Genomic DNA, 17,590 nt, shown 5'->3' on the forward strand with positions numbered 1-17,590 from the left:
TTTTAGGGGGAAAGCCACATTCAACCCAAGCCCCCATAAAAAATATTATCTTTTTCAAAACTCTCTTTTCCTTGATCTTTGGGAGGTTTTTCTGTCATCTTTTGCCATTTTGAGGGTTATGACGAGTTATCAAGAAAAAGAATGGAGGGCATTAAAGCATATATGAACGCATAGAGGGCGGCACGGCGGCGCAGTGGTTCGCGCGTGCGTGCCAGAGATCTGAGGTCATGGGTTCAAATCCAGCTACCAGCTTTCCTGTGCCGAGTTTGCATGTTCTCCTCGTGCTTGTCAGGTGAATTGGCCGGTCCAAATTGTCCCTAGGTGTGAATGAGCGAGTGAGTTGTCTGTCTCTGCGTGCCAGTTGAGGGTGTCCCCTGCCCACTGCCCGAAGTTAGCTGGGATGGGCTCCAGCACCCCCGCGACCCTACTGAGGATAAGCGCTGCAGATAATGGATGGATGAACGCATAGCTGAGGTCCCCCTGAACATTTTGAGTGGCTGGAAGAAAAAACAAAATCTAAAATGCTTTGGATGAATGGATAGATGATAGGCTCTTTTATCGTGTCATGTCGGTCCAAAATGTTGTAGTTCGACTCATTTCAGTCATTGTTTCCAAATAGGATGTGGAGTACACCGGACTGTGTCATGTTTTGATAAACACCAAAATAGCGAGACACGGATATAATCCTCTGCAAGTAATCCAAAAAACAATCGCTTTCAATAAAAGTGGAAGTCGTTTTTGAATGCAACCGTATTTTCGGCTTTCTGTCAAATAGACTCGGAAACACTGTAAAAGTGTTGCTATCTGCTGTTAGGACGACCTGTTTCTCGTCCTTTTTATGCATTTTTTCTTTTATTTCAAAGGCGGATTGAGGATGCGGAGGATGCAATTTCCTTCACTTGCTGATGGCGGGGCGGATGGAGTGACGTCACAGAGAAAAACAAATGTGGGCAAAAATATCGTCTTGTTAACCGTTATTTATATATGGATTGATAATAGTGACGTTGTAATTTAGATAGATAGATAGATAGATGTCTAGATAGATGTCTAGATAGATAGATGTCTAGATAGATATATAGATAGATAGATGTCTAGATAGATATATAGATAGATAGATGTCTAGATGTCTAGATAGATGTCTAGATAGATGTCTAGATAGATGTCTAGATAGATGTCTAGATAGATGTCTAGATAGATGTCTAGATAGATGTCTAGATAGATAAATAGATGTCTAGATGGATAAATAGATGTCTAGATAGATAGATAGATGTCTAGATAGATAGATAGATGAATAGATGTCTAGATAGATAAATAGATGTCTAGATGGATAAATAGATGTCTAGATAGATAGATGTCTAGATAGATGTCTAGATAGATGTCTAGATAGATAGATGTCTAGATAGATGTCTAGATAGATAAATAGATGTCTAGATAGATAAATAGATGTCTAGATAGATAAATAGATGTCTAGATAGATAGATAGATAGATAGATAGATAGATAGATAGATAGATAGATAGATAGATAGATAGATAGATAGATAGATAGATAGATAGATAGATAGATAGATAGATAGATAGATAGATAGATAGATAGATAGATAGATAGATAGATAGATAGATAGATAGATAAATAGATGTCTAGATAGATAAATAGATGTCTAGATAGATAGATAAATGTCTAGATAGATAGATAGATAGATGTCTAGATAGATAGATGTCTAGATGTCTAGATGGATAGATGTCTAGATAGATAGATGTCTAGATGGATGTCTAGATAGATAAATAGATGTCTAGATAGATAAATAGATGTCTAGATAGATAGATGTCTAGATAGATAGATAGATAGATGTCTAGATAGATAGATAGATAGATAGATAGATAGATAGATAGATAGATAGATAGATAGATAGATAGATAGATAGATAGATAGATAGATAGATAGATAGATAGATAGATAGATGTCTAGATAGATAGATAAATAGATGTCTAGATAGATAAATAGATGTCTAGATAGATAGATAAATGTCTAGATAGATGTCTAGATAGATAGATGTCTAGATAGATGTCTAGATAGATAAATAGATGTCTAGATAGATAAATAGATGTCTAGATAGATAAATAGATGTCTAGATAGATAGATAGATAGATAGATAGATAGATAGATAGATAGATAGATAGATAGATAAATAGATGTCTAGATAGATAAATAGATGTCTAGATAGATAAATAGATGTCTAGATAGATAGATAGATAGATAGATAGATAGATAGATAGATAGATAGATAGATAGATAGATAGATAGATAGATAGATAGATAGATAGATAGATAGATAGATAGATAGATAGATAGATAGATAGATAGATAGATAGATAGATAGATAGATAGATAGATAAATGTCTAGATAGATAGATAGATGGATGTCTAGATAGATAGATAGATAGATGTCCAGATAGATAGATGTCTAGATGTCTAGATGTCTAGATGTCTAGATGGATAGATGTCTAGATGTCTAGATGGATGTCTAGATAGATAAATAGATGTCTAGATAGATAAATAGATGTCTAGATAGATAAATAGATGTCTAGATAGATAGATGTCTAGATGTCTAGATGTCTAGATAGATAGATAGATAGATAGATAGATAGATAGATAGATAGATAGATAGATAGATAGATAGATAGATAGATAGATAGATAGATAGATAGATAGATAGATAGATAGATAGATAGATAGATAGATAGATAGATAGATGGATGTCTAGATAGATGTCTAGATGTCTAGATAGATAGATGTCTAGATAGATAGATGTCTAGATGTCTAGATAGATAGATGTCTAGATGTCTAGATAGATAGATAGATGTCTAGATAGATAGATAGATAGATGTCTAGATGTCTAGATAGATAGATAGATAGATAGATAGATAGATAGATAGATAGATAGATAGATAGATAGATAGATAGATAGATAGATAGATAGATAGATAGATAGATAGATAGATAGATAGATAGATAGATAGATAGATAGATGTCTAGATAGATAGATAGATGTCTAGATAGATAGATAGATGTCTAGATGTCTAGATAGATAGATAGATAGATAGATAGATAGATGTCTACATAGATGACTAGATGGATAGATGTCTAGATAGATGGATATCTAGATAGATGTCTAGATAGATACATAGTGCAAATGACACTAGGTAGATATATTTAGTCAACTGCACAAAAAGAAATGAAATACACTGTATACGTAAGAAATAGCAAATAATGATCACATTTGAATAATAAATACAAATACACTACAGTGCATAAAACTAGAAAATATTTACTGAAAATTGTGACGAGAACAATAATATGAAATTATAAATTGATTTAAATTCTTATACGGCAAATCACACACATTTGAAAAGACACCAAAGAAAATCTCGTTGTATATTAAAAATAAATAAACACATACTAAGGTCTGATCTTTCTGGCTTTCCTCGTCGCAAACTCATCGATAATTGTCAGGAACAGGATCAGGACCCAATCGCGTGACGTTCTCACACAAGCCTTTATCTTACGGGTAACGGGGAGTCGTGCAGCAAGCGCTACATGGGCGGGGCCAATTGCGCGCCATGGCAACCGTGACAGACTGTAGTTTTCCTTGGTGGCGGCCCTCACAACGTCACTGTGTACAAAAACAGACTCGCTCACAAGGAATGAGGAAAACGTGGATATTTTCAGCCAGAGTTCATTCGTAGCTCCTCGACTTTTGCACGGCAACGGGACATCTGCAATGCGTCAATCCATCATCCATTATCTGCACCGCTTATCCTCAGTAGGGTCACGGGGGGCTCCCAGCTGTCTTTGGGCAGTGGGCAGGGGACATCACACCTAGGGAGATTTCGGTTAGGCCAATCAACCAGACATGCATGTATTTGGAATTTGGGAGGAAACCCACGCAAGCCCGGGGAGAACATGCAAACTCCACACGGGAGGTTCGATCTCACGACCTCAGAACTCTGCTGCACACGCGCCAACCACTGTGCCGCCGTGCTGCATATCTGCAATGCAGAAGTCTATATATAGCAGTTGGCGGTAGAGGGCGAAGGTAGAGAGACGGAGAGAAAGACAAAGGATGGAGGGGTGTTTTGGGACGATTCCACACTTAAATGGAGTAAGGGGCTTTCAAAACATCAGTGCTGGAAAACTCCACAGAAGATAAGATCTAGACACCCAAATATTGACAAGGTCATTTGTCTCCTCGACTCATAAGAACTCTCGTGAATCAACATGAATTGAGGACCCTAGTGATATGCTAATGCTAGGGTCTGCGCAGGAGTATAAACCCAAAGACCCTGGAGAGAGCATAGCAAATGCACCTGCGCATAACAAATGTGCTGACCGCAGCAGCGAGATCAAGGCCAATGCTTGAGCTAGCAGTAGCAGCGCACGACCTGCCTGCGCTCGGGCATCGATCGGTGGGTCCATCTTTCTCTAAAACACTTACAATTTTCCTTAGAACTCTGGTTTAACTGCTGGGTCTTGCATGTGATCTGGTAGGTAGGTAAGTAAGTAAGTAAGTAAGTAGAAAAGTAAGTAAGTAGAAAAGTAAGTACGTAAGTAGAAAAGTAAGTAGGTAAATAGGTAGGTAGGCAAGCAAGTAAGTAAGTAAGTAAGTAAGTAAGTAAGTAAGTAAGTAAGTAAGTAAGTAAGTAAGTAAGTAAGTAAGTAAGTAAGTAAGTAAGTAAGTAAGTAAGTAAGTAAGTAAGTAAGTAAGTAAGTAAGTAAGTAAGTAAGTAAGTAAGTAGGTAGGTAAGTAAGTAAGTAAGTAAGTAAGTAAGTAAGTAAGTAAGTAAGTAGGTAGCTAGGTGAGTAAGTAAGTAAGTAAGTAAGTAGGTAGGTAGATAAGTAAGTAAGTAAGTAAGTACGTAAGTAGAAAAGTAAGTAGGTAGGTAGGTAGGTAGGTAGGTTGGTAGGTAAGTAAGTAAGTAAGTAAGTAAGCAAGCAAGTAAGTAAGTGGGTAGGTAGGTAAGTAAGTAAGTAGGTAGGTAGGTAGGTAGGTTGGTAGGTAAGTAAGTAAGTAAGTAAGTAAGTAAGTAAGTAAGTAAGTAAGTAAGTAAGTAAGTAAGTAAGTAGCTAGGTGAGTAAGTAAGTAAGTAGGTAGGTAGATAAGTAAGTAAGTAAGTAAGTAAGTAGGTAGGTAGGTAGGTAGGTAGGTAGGTAGGTAGGTAGGTAGGTAGGTAGGTAGGTAAGTAAAGTGGACACATAAAACTTCTGTAAAAATTCTGTATACGTATGCATCCCCAGGCAGAATTAAAAGCAGTGTTCTGGTTTACCCGCGTCCCTGCGTCCCAGACGCATGATTTTTGCTGGGGACGCATAGTCTCAAATCAACATGTGTGCCTGGGACACAACTTTTTTGACACAAAATTGTCATTATTACCCACCTCATCTCATTAGCTACACCGCTTATCCTCAGTAGGGTCGCGGGGGTGCTGGAGCCCATCCCAGCAATCATCGGGCAGTGGGCAGGGGACACCCTGAACTGGTTGCCAGCCAATCGCAGGGCACACGGGACAGACAACTCTCTCGTTCATTTACACCTAGGGACAATTTGGACCGACCAATTCACCTGAAATGCATGTTTTTGGAATGTGGGAGGAAACCGGAGTGCCCGGAGGAAACCCACGCAAGCACGGGGAGAACATACACACTCCGCACAGGAAGTCTGGAGATGGATTTGAACCCACGCAGGAGGTTCCCAAGACATGAACTATGCCGCACATGCGCTAACCACTGCGCTGCTGTGCTGCCCGTCATTATTACCCAATTACCTTTATTTTTAACAAAGATTTACCGCACTCCAAACTTTTCGTCAGGCAGATCCGCCATTGTTGATTTGGTCTCGCGCCGATCTGGGCAAACGAGATCTCGTTGCTTCGAGACGACGTCATTGTTTTGGTGGTTGTCGAATGAAAGAGAAGTATGCCTCCGTAAAAACAGTTGGTATTAGGTGCAAATCCACAAAAAATTGGTCATTTCTTCAGTGTCGGTAGTAAGTCGAAACATAATGCAGAAAATAATAACAGCGGCAATAACTCCGGCACGAAAAAACGGCGGAGAAATTCTTCAGAAGATCGCGGAGGCAAGGAAAACACGTCTGTTGAAGCGAATGATCCGACGAAAGAAAATGAACAAAAGAATACTACCAAGAAAAGGACTTTTCTGCCAAAATGGACTCTATGGATTGGACTTTGAGAAGGCATTACAACTATGGCGGGACAGAAAACCACGAAGAATATATGAACTGAAAAATCTGAAGCAATAACTGTTTTGTATTATCAATTAACTGTGATAATTAAAACTGAATGAATATATAGATTTATGTTATATATTTGTCTTCGATTTACAATTTTAACGTGGATAAGACAAAATTTTGGGGAGCCATAGATCTCTGTTGGGACCCATAGATTTTGGCGCATGCGAATCCCCGGGACCCATCACTTTGCACAGCTCAAATGAAGACTGTAAAAGGACACAAATTTTCTCCGTTTTTCCAAACTGTTGATTTCATGGACGCTTGTAACACAAAGAAAAAAGTTGGGGCCGATGTTTGGATCATGAATAGCTTTATTTGCTTCTGAGAGAAATATCTCCACATGAGCTTGCATCACAGATATCGTACATAGTAAGCAGACCGACAGGCTAAAGTCCGTACTCTGCTACCCGAGCTAGCTTAGACCACAATGGATTGGATTTGCTGTTTTGGTTGACGGTTAAGGCAAGTTTGAAATCGAACAAGCAGCAAGCAAAATAGGAGTTCCCACCACACGTATCGTATTCAAGCTCAGAGAGTCAAGCCATGCATTTGTGCCCGTTGCTTCATTCAATTGTCTAGGAAAACCAAGAAGAAGGTCGCAGGACGCGAAAACTCTGAAGATGAGGAGAAAAAGATCTCGAGTGGATTCAAGTCACCTCGGCTTTGAAAGGTGGATGCATGCACCCCTCTTTCGGTCTCAAGATGCGACCCACAAACCTGGCCTCATTCATCAACTTGGTCAAAAATTGGACCTCATGCTGTCTGGTTTTTAGGGAGCTGTAAAATATGCATTGGTAAGCACAACAAGACAGAATTCTATGTTTCTCTAAGAAACGTCAACGTCGCTACCTCTATTCAACTCCGACTACCTTTCCCCACTCTGTTCCTTTCTCTTTTGCGAACTAGAAATGCGAGTTTCTCTGGTCAACAATGTCCTTTGGTCTTTGGTTCAATTTACCTTTCCTTGTCATGTCAATAAATCGTAGTTTGTTTGAATCAAGCAAGTCAAGTCACGTTTTTCTTTTGGACTGATTTTTCACATCAATGAACTGCAAAGTCGATGATTTAAAGCTAAAATACAATCGTTTTCCTTCTCGATACTATTGACGAGAGAAGCTATTTTAGACGATTTCTGATGGTGTGTCGTCAGCTCCACCCGCTGGCCGACACAGTGACCACCAAATTCCATTTTAAATGAAGATAGAAATGCGAGTTTCTCTGGTCAACAATGTCCTTTGTTCTTTCGTTCTATTTACCTTTCCTTGTCATGTCAATAAATCGTAGTTTGTTTGAATCAAGCACTATTGGTCATTTATTTGTGTCTGTACATTTTTCTTTTGGACTTCATAGACGAGAGAAGCTATTTTAGACGATTTCTTATTATGTGTCGTCAGCTCCACCCGCTGGCCGACGCGGTGACCACCGAATTCAATTTTAAATGAAGATAGAAACGCGAGTTTCTCTGGTCAACAATGTCCTTTGTTCTTTCGTTCTATTTACCTTTGCTTGTCATGTCAATAAATCGTAGTTTGTTTGAATCAGGCAAGTCAAGTCAAGTCACGTTTTTTAAATATCAATGAACTGCAAAGTCGATGATTTAAAGCTAAAATACAATCGTTTTCTTTCTCGATACTATAGACGAGAGAAGCTATTTTAGACGATTTCTGATGGTGAGTCGTCAGCCCCACCTGCTGGTGACCACTGAATTCTATTTTCAATGAATATAGAAATTGAATTTAAAGCCATTTTCTCTACATAGACTGGGATCTAAAAAATCATGCCAACTTGAAGCCGTGAAATAGCACCGAGAAAGTGTGACCGGCTTGGTGTATCATGCTTTGTGCGTTAGTGTGCAGTATTTGCCCATTCTTCTTGGTCACCATTGGCACGTTCTTTGCTTCCATAAAGCAAGTTCTTATTTTTTTCTACAGTAGCGTTCTTTGTGCTGTTTCCAAATGAAGATAAAATGTCGAGAATCGGTAACTATGAGGAACGATGAGGAACAGCAGCAATGAGAAGGAGGAGGATGAGTCCACCAACGCTTTAGTTTTTCTTCTCAGCCGGGATCTCCTTCTTCTTCTCCTTCTCGTCCTTCCCTTTGGCTTTCTCCTCCTCTTCCTCTTCTTCTTCTTCCTCCTCGGCGTCACCTTCCTCCTGCTCGTCTTCCTCCTCGTCCTCCTTGTCCTCTTCTCCCTCCTCTTCCTCGTCTTCGGGCTTGGACTTCCTGTAGGAACCCAGGGAGAAGGTGCGGGACGACATGTAGGAGTAGCCGGGGTAGCCGGACTGGACCACTCCTCCGCCCACTGAGCTCAGTCGGCACTCCTCGCCTTCCAGGAGTTTCCTATATGGAAGAGGAGAAAGTGGGATAGGTTAGGCCATTCGTAAACACCCACACGCACCACACACCTCTCTCTCTCTCTCTTGCTCTCTCTCTCTCTTTCTCTCATCCACAAACTGCCACTCTCCACTATGTCAGTTTCTCTCCCCGTTTCTCTCTCTCTGTAACTTTCCCTTCCCCCACTCTCCCTTTATCCCCCCCTCTCTCTCCCTCTCTCTCTTTCTTGCTCTCTCTCTCTTTCTCCCATACACATATACGAACTGCCACTCTCCTGTCCACTCTGTCGGTTTCTCTCTGTAACTTTCCCTTACCCCTCTCTCTCTTTTTTTTCTCACTCTCTCTCTCTGCATCTCTCACTCTTCCACTCTCTCTCTCTCTCTCACACACACACACACTTACACACTGCAACTCTCCCTTCCACTCTGTCGGTTTTTCTCTCTGTTTCTCTCTCTCTGTAACATCCCGTTCCTCCCCTCTTTTTTTCCTCTCTCTCTCTCTATCTTGCGCTCTCTCTTTCTTGCCCTCTCTCTTTCTCTCATACACATATACAAACTGCCACTCTCCCATCCACTCTGTCGGTTTCTCTCTCTGTAACTTTCCCTTCCCCTGCTCTTTCTTTTTTCTCTCTCTCTCTGCATCTCTCCCTCTGCATCTCTCTCTCTGCATCTCTCTCTCTCTCTCTTTCTCTCTCTCTCTCACTCTCTTTCTCTCTCACACACACACACACTTACACACTGCCACTCTCCGTTCCACTCTGTCGGTTTCTCTCTTTCTGTAACTTTCCTTTCCTCCCCTCTCTCTTTATTTCCTCACTCTCTCTCTCTCTCTAACTCTCTCTCCTTTTTGCTCTCTCTCTTTCTCTCATACACACACACACACACACACACACACACTGCCATTCTCCTGTCCACTCTATCAGTTTCTCTCTCTGTTTCTCTCTCTGTAACTTTCCTTTCCCCTGCTCTCTCTTTTTTCTCTCTCTGCATCTCTCTCTCTCTCTGCATCTCTCTCTCCCTCTCTCTCTTTCACTCTCTCTCACTCTCTTTCTCTCTCACACACACTTACACACTGCCACTCTTGGTTACACTCTGTCAGTTTCTCTCCCTGTTTGTCTCTCTCTCTGTAACTTTCCCTACCCCCGCTCTCTCTTTTTTCTCTCTCTCTCTGCATCTCTGTCTCTGTCTCTCTCTCTCTCTCTCTCTCTCTCTCTCTCTCTCTCTCTCTCTCTCTCTCTCATACACATACTCAAACTGCCACTCTCCCTCCCACTCTCTCAGTTTCTCTCTCTGTTTCTCTCTCTCTCTGTAACTTTCCCTCCCCCTGCTCTCTCTTTCTTTCTCTCTCTTTCTCTCATACACACACACACACTGCCACTCTCCCTTTCACTCTGTCAATTTCTCTCTCTCTATAACATTCCCTTCATCCCCTCTCTCTTTTTTTCCTCACTCTCTCTCTCTTTCTTGCTCTCTCTCTTTCTCTCATACACATACACACACTGCCACTCTCCCGTCCACTCTGTCAGTTTCTCTCTCTGTGTTTCTCTCTGTATCTTTCCCTTCTCCCGCTCTCTCTTTTTTCTCACTCTCTCTCATTCTCTCTCTCTCTATCATTGTCTTTCGGGGTCATGCTCTCTCCCGCTCTCTCCCTCTTTCTGCCCCTCCATCCAGCCCTCCACCCAGTCCCACTTCACATAAACTTCTGACCGCTCACTCCTCGTATGGAAATTGGCTGTCAAACGCAAGGTGACTTAACAAAAACTTCAAGGAGAGTTCTCATGTCGTCTCTCTAAAAGCGAGGGTGGGTGCGGCCAACCTGTAAGCGGCGATTTCGATGTCGAGCGCCATTTTGACATTGAGCAGATCCTGGTACTCCCTCAGGTGACGGGACATCTCTCCCTTGGTGTTGCGCAATGCCTCCTCCAGTTGATGAATGGTATCCTGACCAAAAAGACATCATGGGTCAATGGGATCGTCCTCCATAGCGGGCCCGGGGGTCCTGAGGAACGCTCTTCCCCTTGAGACCCGCTCTACAACCTGTCATGTCCTGCGCGGTTGTCATGGCGCCCAGCTGGACCCGCCCCTTGACACCGGCTGACCTGCATTTCCTGATTACCGTATTTTCCTTACTATAAGGCGCACCGGGTTATAGGGCGCACCCCCAAAAAATAGTTTTTGGTCCTATATTTTCCATACATAAGGCGCACCGGATGATAAGGCACTACAATGGGAACGTCGACAAAACAGTCAGATAGTTCAGTCAAACTTAGTACCCCGTTAACACGAAAGCTTGCAAAGAAGCAAATGCGGATGCGGATGCGGTGTCCGTACGATGTCACCAAACAAACATTTTTTAGTTTCCATTTTATTTTTTGCTGGCAACTGTGTGGACAGCAATGTAAGAATTTGATTGTGCAGGGAAACGGGGTTCTTTTCTGTGCGTATGACAATAAACACTGAATTTAAATTAGTTTAAAAACAGACTCATCACAGAAACATCAAGTACGTTCTAAAACAAGATACCGGGAAAATATAAATCCGCATAGCTCAACTAGGTTCTCTTGCAGCCATCACATTCAATAATAATACGTAACCATGGTCTTCTTACAACCGTAAGTGTAGTCAATCCAGGAGAGTCAAATATTTACAAATACAGAATAGTAAAAAATGTTTTCTCTATGCCGTAGCGCAACCCAACGTGCGATTCGCATTCATCTTTTTCGGCCAATTGCAGGCTTTGTTTCGCCCCTCTGGCCTATGCAAGCCTGTAAATGATAAAAAGGATCCGCCCCCTTGACCTCCGAATAACTTTAGCCAATAGTGACTGATTCAAATGATGATTGATACATTGGTTAGGAAATGAAACGCCGGTATATATATCCCAGCATACACCGCGGACGACTTCGCCTTCCGGGGAAAATCGAGTCGGCGGCTGCTCGCCTTAGTTGCAAGACTTTGCGACTTATTATTGATCCATATATAAGGCGCACTGTATTATAAGGCGCATGGTCAGCTTTTGAAAAAAATAAAGGCTTTAAACACGCCTTTTGGAACTGCCCTTTGCGAGATCGTTGTTTACCCTTGTTGAAAACTTGTTGATACCTGTTTATTTTTGTTTTGCTTGTTGGACTTTGTTGCACTCCGGTGTAACATTCTGAGTGATTCCTGCAATTTCTGTTTCATCCTGTTAAATGCCTCGTCTGTAATTTTGCCTGCGTTTGAGCCTGCTTTGTTTTGTTTCCGGTCCGTTTGTGCGTCGGACAACTTTTCTTTCTCAATTAAAGTGACAGATCAAATGAGTTCCTACTTCCTGCTTCCCGACCCGTTTCAAGACAGTCCCGTTCCGTTCCGTGACACCTCTGTTTAAATCTAGGCTTCAAACCCACTCTTTTATCCTAGAGCTTACCAATAATGTTGAATAATGCTGACAATATCCTTGTTTTGTTGCATCCAATTTGGTTCCCACATTGAAATAAAAACAGGACAAAAACAATGAGTCAACAACCAAATAATGTTATCATAACATGTTCGAAAAGGGGTCGTAAGAAGTAATGGATTACCGTTTAGAGTGCCGAACCTTTTTGCATTAGCTCTTCTGAAAAAACGTTATTTTATTATCCGTGCGTTTGAATTTTTAATAATTGGTAAAACTGAAATAAGCCACAACCAAACTCAGTTCTTCCTCCCGTTGTAACGCGGCTGCAAGCAGGGGGCGACCGCACCCTATTGTTGGATGCGCCCGCTGTAGTGTGAATATAGAAAAAGAACCAGCTACGGAGAATGAGTCTTTTAAAATGGTGTGCCCTATGAAGTAGGTTCAGAGGTATCAGGGGACGGTGTTTTAATAGTATGTGGTCTGAGCAGCCTTTGAGACTTCTTGTGATAAAGGGCCCAAACACATAAACATGACTTGTCTCATGTCTCCTACCTGCATGTCCCCAATTTCGTTGTTATGGCGATCGTCCATCTCAGCAATCTGCCGCTCCAGGGCCTCGTTGTGGCCCCTGAGGGCCTCGATCTCCAGGGTGCGCGCCTGCACCTGCCGGCGATACTCGGTGAGCTCCTCCTTGGTGTGCTTGACGGCGTCCTGGTTGCGAGCCGCCGCCTCGGTCACCGTGGCGAACTTGGAGCGGTACCACTCCTCGGCCTGGGCCTGGTTCCTGCAGGACAGGTTCTCGTACTGGGCCCGGATGTCCTTCAGGGCGGCGGCCAGGTCCGGTTTGCTCATGTCCATCTCCACCGACACCTGGACAGAAGCGGGAGGGATTCCGCGCCGTCATGGTCGATCCTACGAATCGTTATCATGTGATCTACGTCGGGGGTCTTAATTATGCGGCCCGGGGGCCTTCTGCGGCCCTGAGGATGATCGTTTGAGGCCTCTGCCTTGATAAATAACCTCTTGCGTTAGCTTCTAGTGATCCGTAACTTAAATCAGCTGTAAAATAAGCTAAAAAACAACCCATTTTCTCCCTCTTCTTTTGGTTACCTTCCTTATTGATGAAAATCTACATTTATTTTTGGTCTAAGTCTCTGATTCTATTTTTACGGCCAGCAAGTTTTTCCTTAAATCCCATTTATTCAGTTCAGCACCCTTTGTCATGATTACCGATGTGAATCAGCTGTTCTGATTGGATTCCTGTCACTATTTGAACCCAGTCATGCCAGTCCCCTGTTGTCAGTCCGTCTGCGAACCTCAATGTATACAAGGCAAGCCTTTTTCGACCCTGACACCCGCCTGTCCCGTCTTTGCTCCTATTTGTCTCCAGCTACAACCCGTTTTGATCCCAAACACGCCTGCTCTCCTGTCCCTGCTTACGACCCCTTTTTCTTCCTGACTACGTTTTGCTCTCCCTGTCCCGGGGGCGGCAGGAGCTCAGGAGGTAGAGTGCTCGTCTTGGGATCAACGGATCCCAGTTCGAATCCCGGCTCGTCCGTGTTACATGTCGAAGTGTCCTTGGGTAAGACACTGAACCCCTAATACCCCCAATAAGCAGGTTAGCGCCTTACATGGCTGCAAGGCCGCTATTGGGAAATGTGGAGCACATTGTAAAGCGCTTTGGGAAGTCATTGACTTGAAAAGCGCTATAGAAATGCAGATCATTTCATTTTATTTCCCGGCTACCGACCCATTTTCTGTCCCTGACACCGCCATGGCTTGCTACAGAAGATCCACTTCGTCACGCAAGTGGGTCTTGTTTCCGTTCTGGTCCTGATACCCTCAGTAGCTCCAAGTTCAAACTAGCATCAATGATTGGCTGAATAATTCAATTAAAAACATGCAAACACCGCTCACATGCATGAATTATTTTTCCTCTGCGAAGAGCGGCATTTATCAGAAACTAATTCCACTATATTTTGAATCAGTGGCGTCTGACCTAGCATCAACGATGCTCTAAATAACATACACATTTTCCCTATCCTCTGCGAAGAACAACATGTATCTGTCATGGTTGCCATGGCGCCCAATTGGCCCCGCCCATGTGGCGCCGGCTGCGGCTCATTAACAGATTGGCTTTCCGTCTTTTGTCTTCTTTTGTCAGTCCGTCAACGAACCTCTGCCCTGCAAGACGTGGGTCGGACTTAGTCCTGTTTTCCTGTTAGTATTTCCAGTCCGGTATTGTTCCCGTCTATTTTTGTCCTGTTTTATATCGGTTTCCAGTTTCGTTCCTGTGTATTGTTGTCCTGTTTATTATTCTCTCCAGTTTTCGTTCCCATCTTTTTTGTCCTGTTTATTTTCGATATCCTGTTTCATTGTCTATCCTGTCTGTCTGTCCCGTCCTGTCCGGTATCGACCCCATCTCTCCAAAATCAACTCGGGCAATTGGAATCAATCTCATCAATCTCTGGCTTCCTGTCTTTCCACGCCAGAATGCTGTCTAATGTCCATGACTCCCCATTTCCTGTAAAATAAAAAGCTTGTGAGAGAACGTCACGCGTTTGGGTCCTGATCCAGTTCTGGTTCCTGACACCTAAGGAAGAAGCTAAAATAGATATAAAAGTGAAATAAACATTTCAAAAGTGAAAAAATTATTTGTATATTTTGAATGTAATGTTGCTGCAAAACTTCTTCTTTATAAGCATGAATGTTTTTTTTTTCGATCATTTGTTTTAAATTTATTTAAGAATAAATTATTTTCTAGTGATATAGTATTTCACTCACGTTTATCATGTGAACAAATATGTATTATTTATTTCTTCCCTTGTAGCGAGACCTGTTTTAATCAACCTTTTGATGATTTAGAGCAACATGCTATAAAAAAATCTCACGGGGGCGGACTAGTAAGTTTAAGAGAAAGAGAGAGGGAGAAAAGGAGAGAGGAAGAGGGGGAAGGAAAGAGAGAGCAATAAACAGATAGGGAGAACAAGGGAGACAGAGTAACAGTGAGAGAAAAAAATAAAGAAATGAAGAGAGAAAGAGAAAAATAAAAAGAATGAGAGAAGTGAAACGACAGAGAAAGAAAGAGTAAAAGAGACAAAGTGAGGTGAGAAAGAGAGGATCAGAGAGAAAGAGAGAAATAGAAAGAAAGACAATGACAGCGTAAGTTACAGAGAGAGGAAATACAAAGAGTTGGAGAGTGAGAGAGAAATAGAGAAAGAAGAGAGAGTGAAAAAGAGAGAGGAGGAAAAAGAAAAAAGAAGTGAGAGAGAAATAGAAAAACACTACCACAGTTGTTTTGTAAGTGTTAACCGGCTTGGGTGACATCCGGTGGAAATACTGAAAACTACATCTCATTTTCCTCTTGCGCTTCTCTCACGGTTGTCTTGCGGGCCGGATCTAAACCATTGGTGGGCCTGATCTGGCCCGCGGGCCGCCTGTTTGACACCTGTGATTTAGAGAGAAACCAATGTGTGTATCTATGTGTAACGGGTGTAGTAATAACTTTTGTTTTCTTGAAATTCCTGCTGAAATATGTTGTATAGTTTTTGGTAAATGTCCTGCAATGATGAGTCCAACAGTGCCATCTGCTGGTATGGGGTGGGGTTTGGTTTTGGCTTCTGACATGTGACCGGGAGGCGGGGTTTGTTGGCAGTCTTACCAGAGAGAACTGCAATGGTAGGACACATGTTTTGGTGCTCCACAAAAGAAGTGAATTTTAAACATTATAACCCCAGCTGACAAATCTCTCAACATGCACAGTAATGTGATTGATATTGTCAAGCTGTTTAGGTCTATTTTCGTTTTGTTTCTGTTTTACTAAAATATGAATTCCCCTTGTAGAGATCAAAGAGATCAAAGCCAGCAGAAAAGCTAATGTTGTGACTCATCCATTTGCAGGTAACTTGTACCCGTTTTTATACTCATTATTGTTTTTATTTCTATTTTCTCGTATACATTAAAAAGGATGATGTTGGTTAAAATTCAGACGAAAGAAAAATATGTTGAATTCATTGTAAACGTTAAAAAAAAACACTATACGATCTCTTGTTAAAAGTATCTTGTTAAAATGTAAAGATGTAAAAATGTATTGTGATATTCTAAAATGTATTTTCTGTAAAGTGAAAAGAAAGCTCTTTGATATGCTTTGTTGGCAGTCTTACCAGAGAGAACTGCAATGAGATCAAAGAGATCAAAGCCAGCAGAAAAGCTAATGTTGTGACTCATCCATTTGCAGAAACTGTAATAATAAAAACCTCATTATCCAGTCCAGCGTGAATGTGGATCTTTGGCGGGACACGTACACCGCGGTTACATATGTATTTTTAATTTCTTCATTTATTTTTTAAATACAAATAAAGTCGTTTTAAGAATGATTTAGTAGCTAGTTAATCAGGTAAAATAATTTAGATTTATTTATTTATTTAAGAACTTTTTCTCACAAAGTCGTGCAGGCGAAGGTGGAGACCACACCCATGGGTGATGCGCTATTTTCTCCGCATTTTTTTTTCCTTGCCTCTCCCCCTTTTCTGACTCCCCCTTTTCTGACTCCCCCTTTTCTGACTCCCCCTCCCATCCTGACAAATGACGATCCATCATTTTCTTACCGATATCTATTTCATTAAAAGTATGTAACGGTTAAAGTCTGTGGTTGAGAAGAAAGTTTTCAATGTCATGTGGAGCAGAAATGCGCGGAATTGAACCCGAAACCTGCCTGGGACGTTTTGCCCTCTCGTTCCTTCTCAATAAAGTTTTGACGGCGTACCTGCGACGCCTGCAGGGACGCCTGCAACTCCTGCAGCTCCTCCTCGTGGACTTTCCTGAGGAAGGCGATCTCGTCCAGCAGCGACTCCACCTTCTTCTCCAGCTCCAGGCGCGCCAAGGTGGCGTCGTCCACGTCCTTGCGGTAGCCCTTCAAGGTGTTCTCCGCCTCCTCCCGCAGCCTGCTCTCCTCCTCCAGCTTCTCGCGCAGGCGCTCCGCCGCCTCGTTCATCTGCTCGCAGTCCAGCTGGACCTGGCTCTTCTCGTGGGTCAGCTCCTCCACGCGCGCGCGCAGCTCTCGGATCTCCTGCTCGTAGAGATCGTGGAGGCGCGAGGGCTCGTTATGGCGTTGCCGCAGCAGCGTCACCTCCGCCTCCAGAACTTTGTTCTGCTGCTCCAGGTGGTGAACCTTCTCGATGAAGGACACGAAGCGGTCGTTGAGACCTTGGAGTTGCTCCTTCTCGTTGGTTCGGATGATTTTGTACTCGTTGGTGACCGCCGAGGACTGGTTCAGGTCCACCAGGGAGTCCTGCATGGGGGAGGAGTACATGCGCCCCCCCGCGGCGGTCCTGCGGTAACCGCTGGATGAAAGCACCGAGGGGGAACCGTAAGTGCGGCTCCGGTAACCGGAGGAGTGCAGGCGGGACGGGCTGCCCCCCGTTCCCGCGCGGCCGGCTCGCGGGGCATCGCCGAAAATCTTGCGATAGGAACTGCTGCTGTAGGATTCGCTGCTGCTGTAACTCATGTTTTCTGCTGGAGTGTCGTGGACGTGGGTTCGCGTGGGAGTGGGAGCGCCGTGTGCATGCGGGTTCC

General features: G+C 42.7%; 1 protein-coding gene across 2 annotated transcripts; it reads right to left on the minus strand.

Annotated features, from left to right (window-relative positions):
• Positions 1 to 6,599: 6,599 nt before the first annotated feature.
• On the minus strand, positions 6,600 to 17,590 carry neff1 (neuronal intermediate filament family member 1). Of its 2 annotated transcripts, XR_015850592.1 has the most exons (5): positions 16,782 to 17,590; positions 12,569 to 12,886; positions 10,457 to 10,581; positions 7,563 to 8,647; positions 6,600 to 7,264 (listed from the first exon to the last, which is right to left on the minus strand). XR_015850592.1 is itself a non-coding variant. In XM_088337009.1 (4 exons), the coding sequence occupies exons 1-4, from the start codon at positions 17,520 to 17,522 to the stop codon at positions 8,350 to 8,352; spliced, it is 1,482 nt and encodes a 493-aa protein (XP_088193135.1). In that variant the 5' UTR covers positions 17,523 to 17,590; the 3' UTR covers positions 6,600 to 8,349. The 2 variants fall into 2 exon arrangements, 1 of the variants encoding a protein (XP_088193135.1); XM_088337009.1 differs by having other exon boundaries at positions 6,600 to 8,647.

Source organism: Urocampus carinirostris, chromosome 5 (genome assembly GCF_059441175.1).
Source record: "Urocampus carinirostris isolate Australia breed hairy pipefish chromosome 5, RoL_Ucar_1.0, whole genome shotgun sequence".
Classification (NCBI taxonomy): domain Eukaryota; kingdom Metazoa; phylum Chordata; class Actinopteri; order Syngnathiformes; family Syngnathidae; genus Urocampus; species Urocampus carinirostris.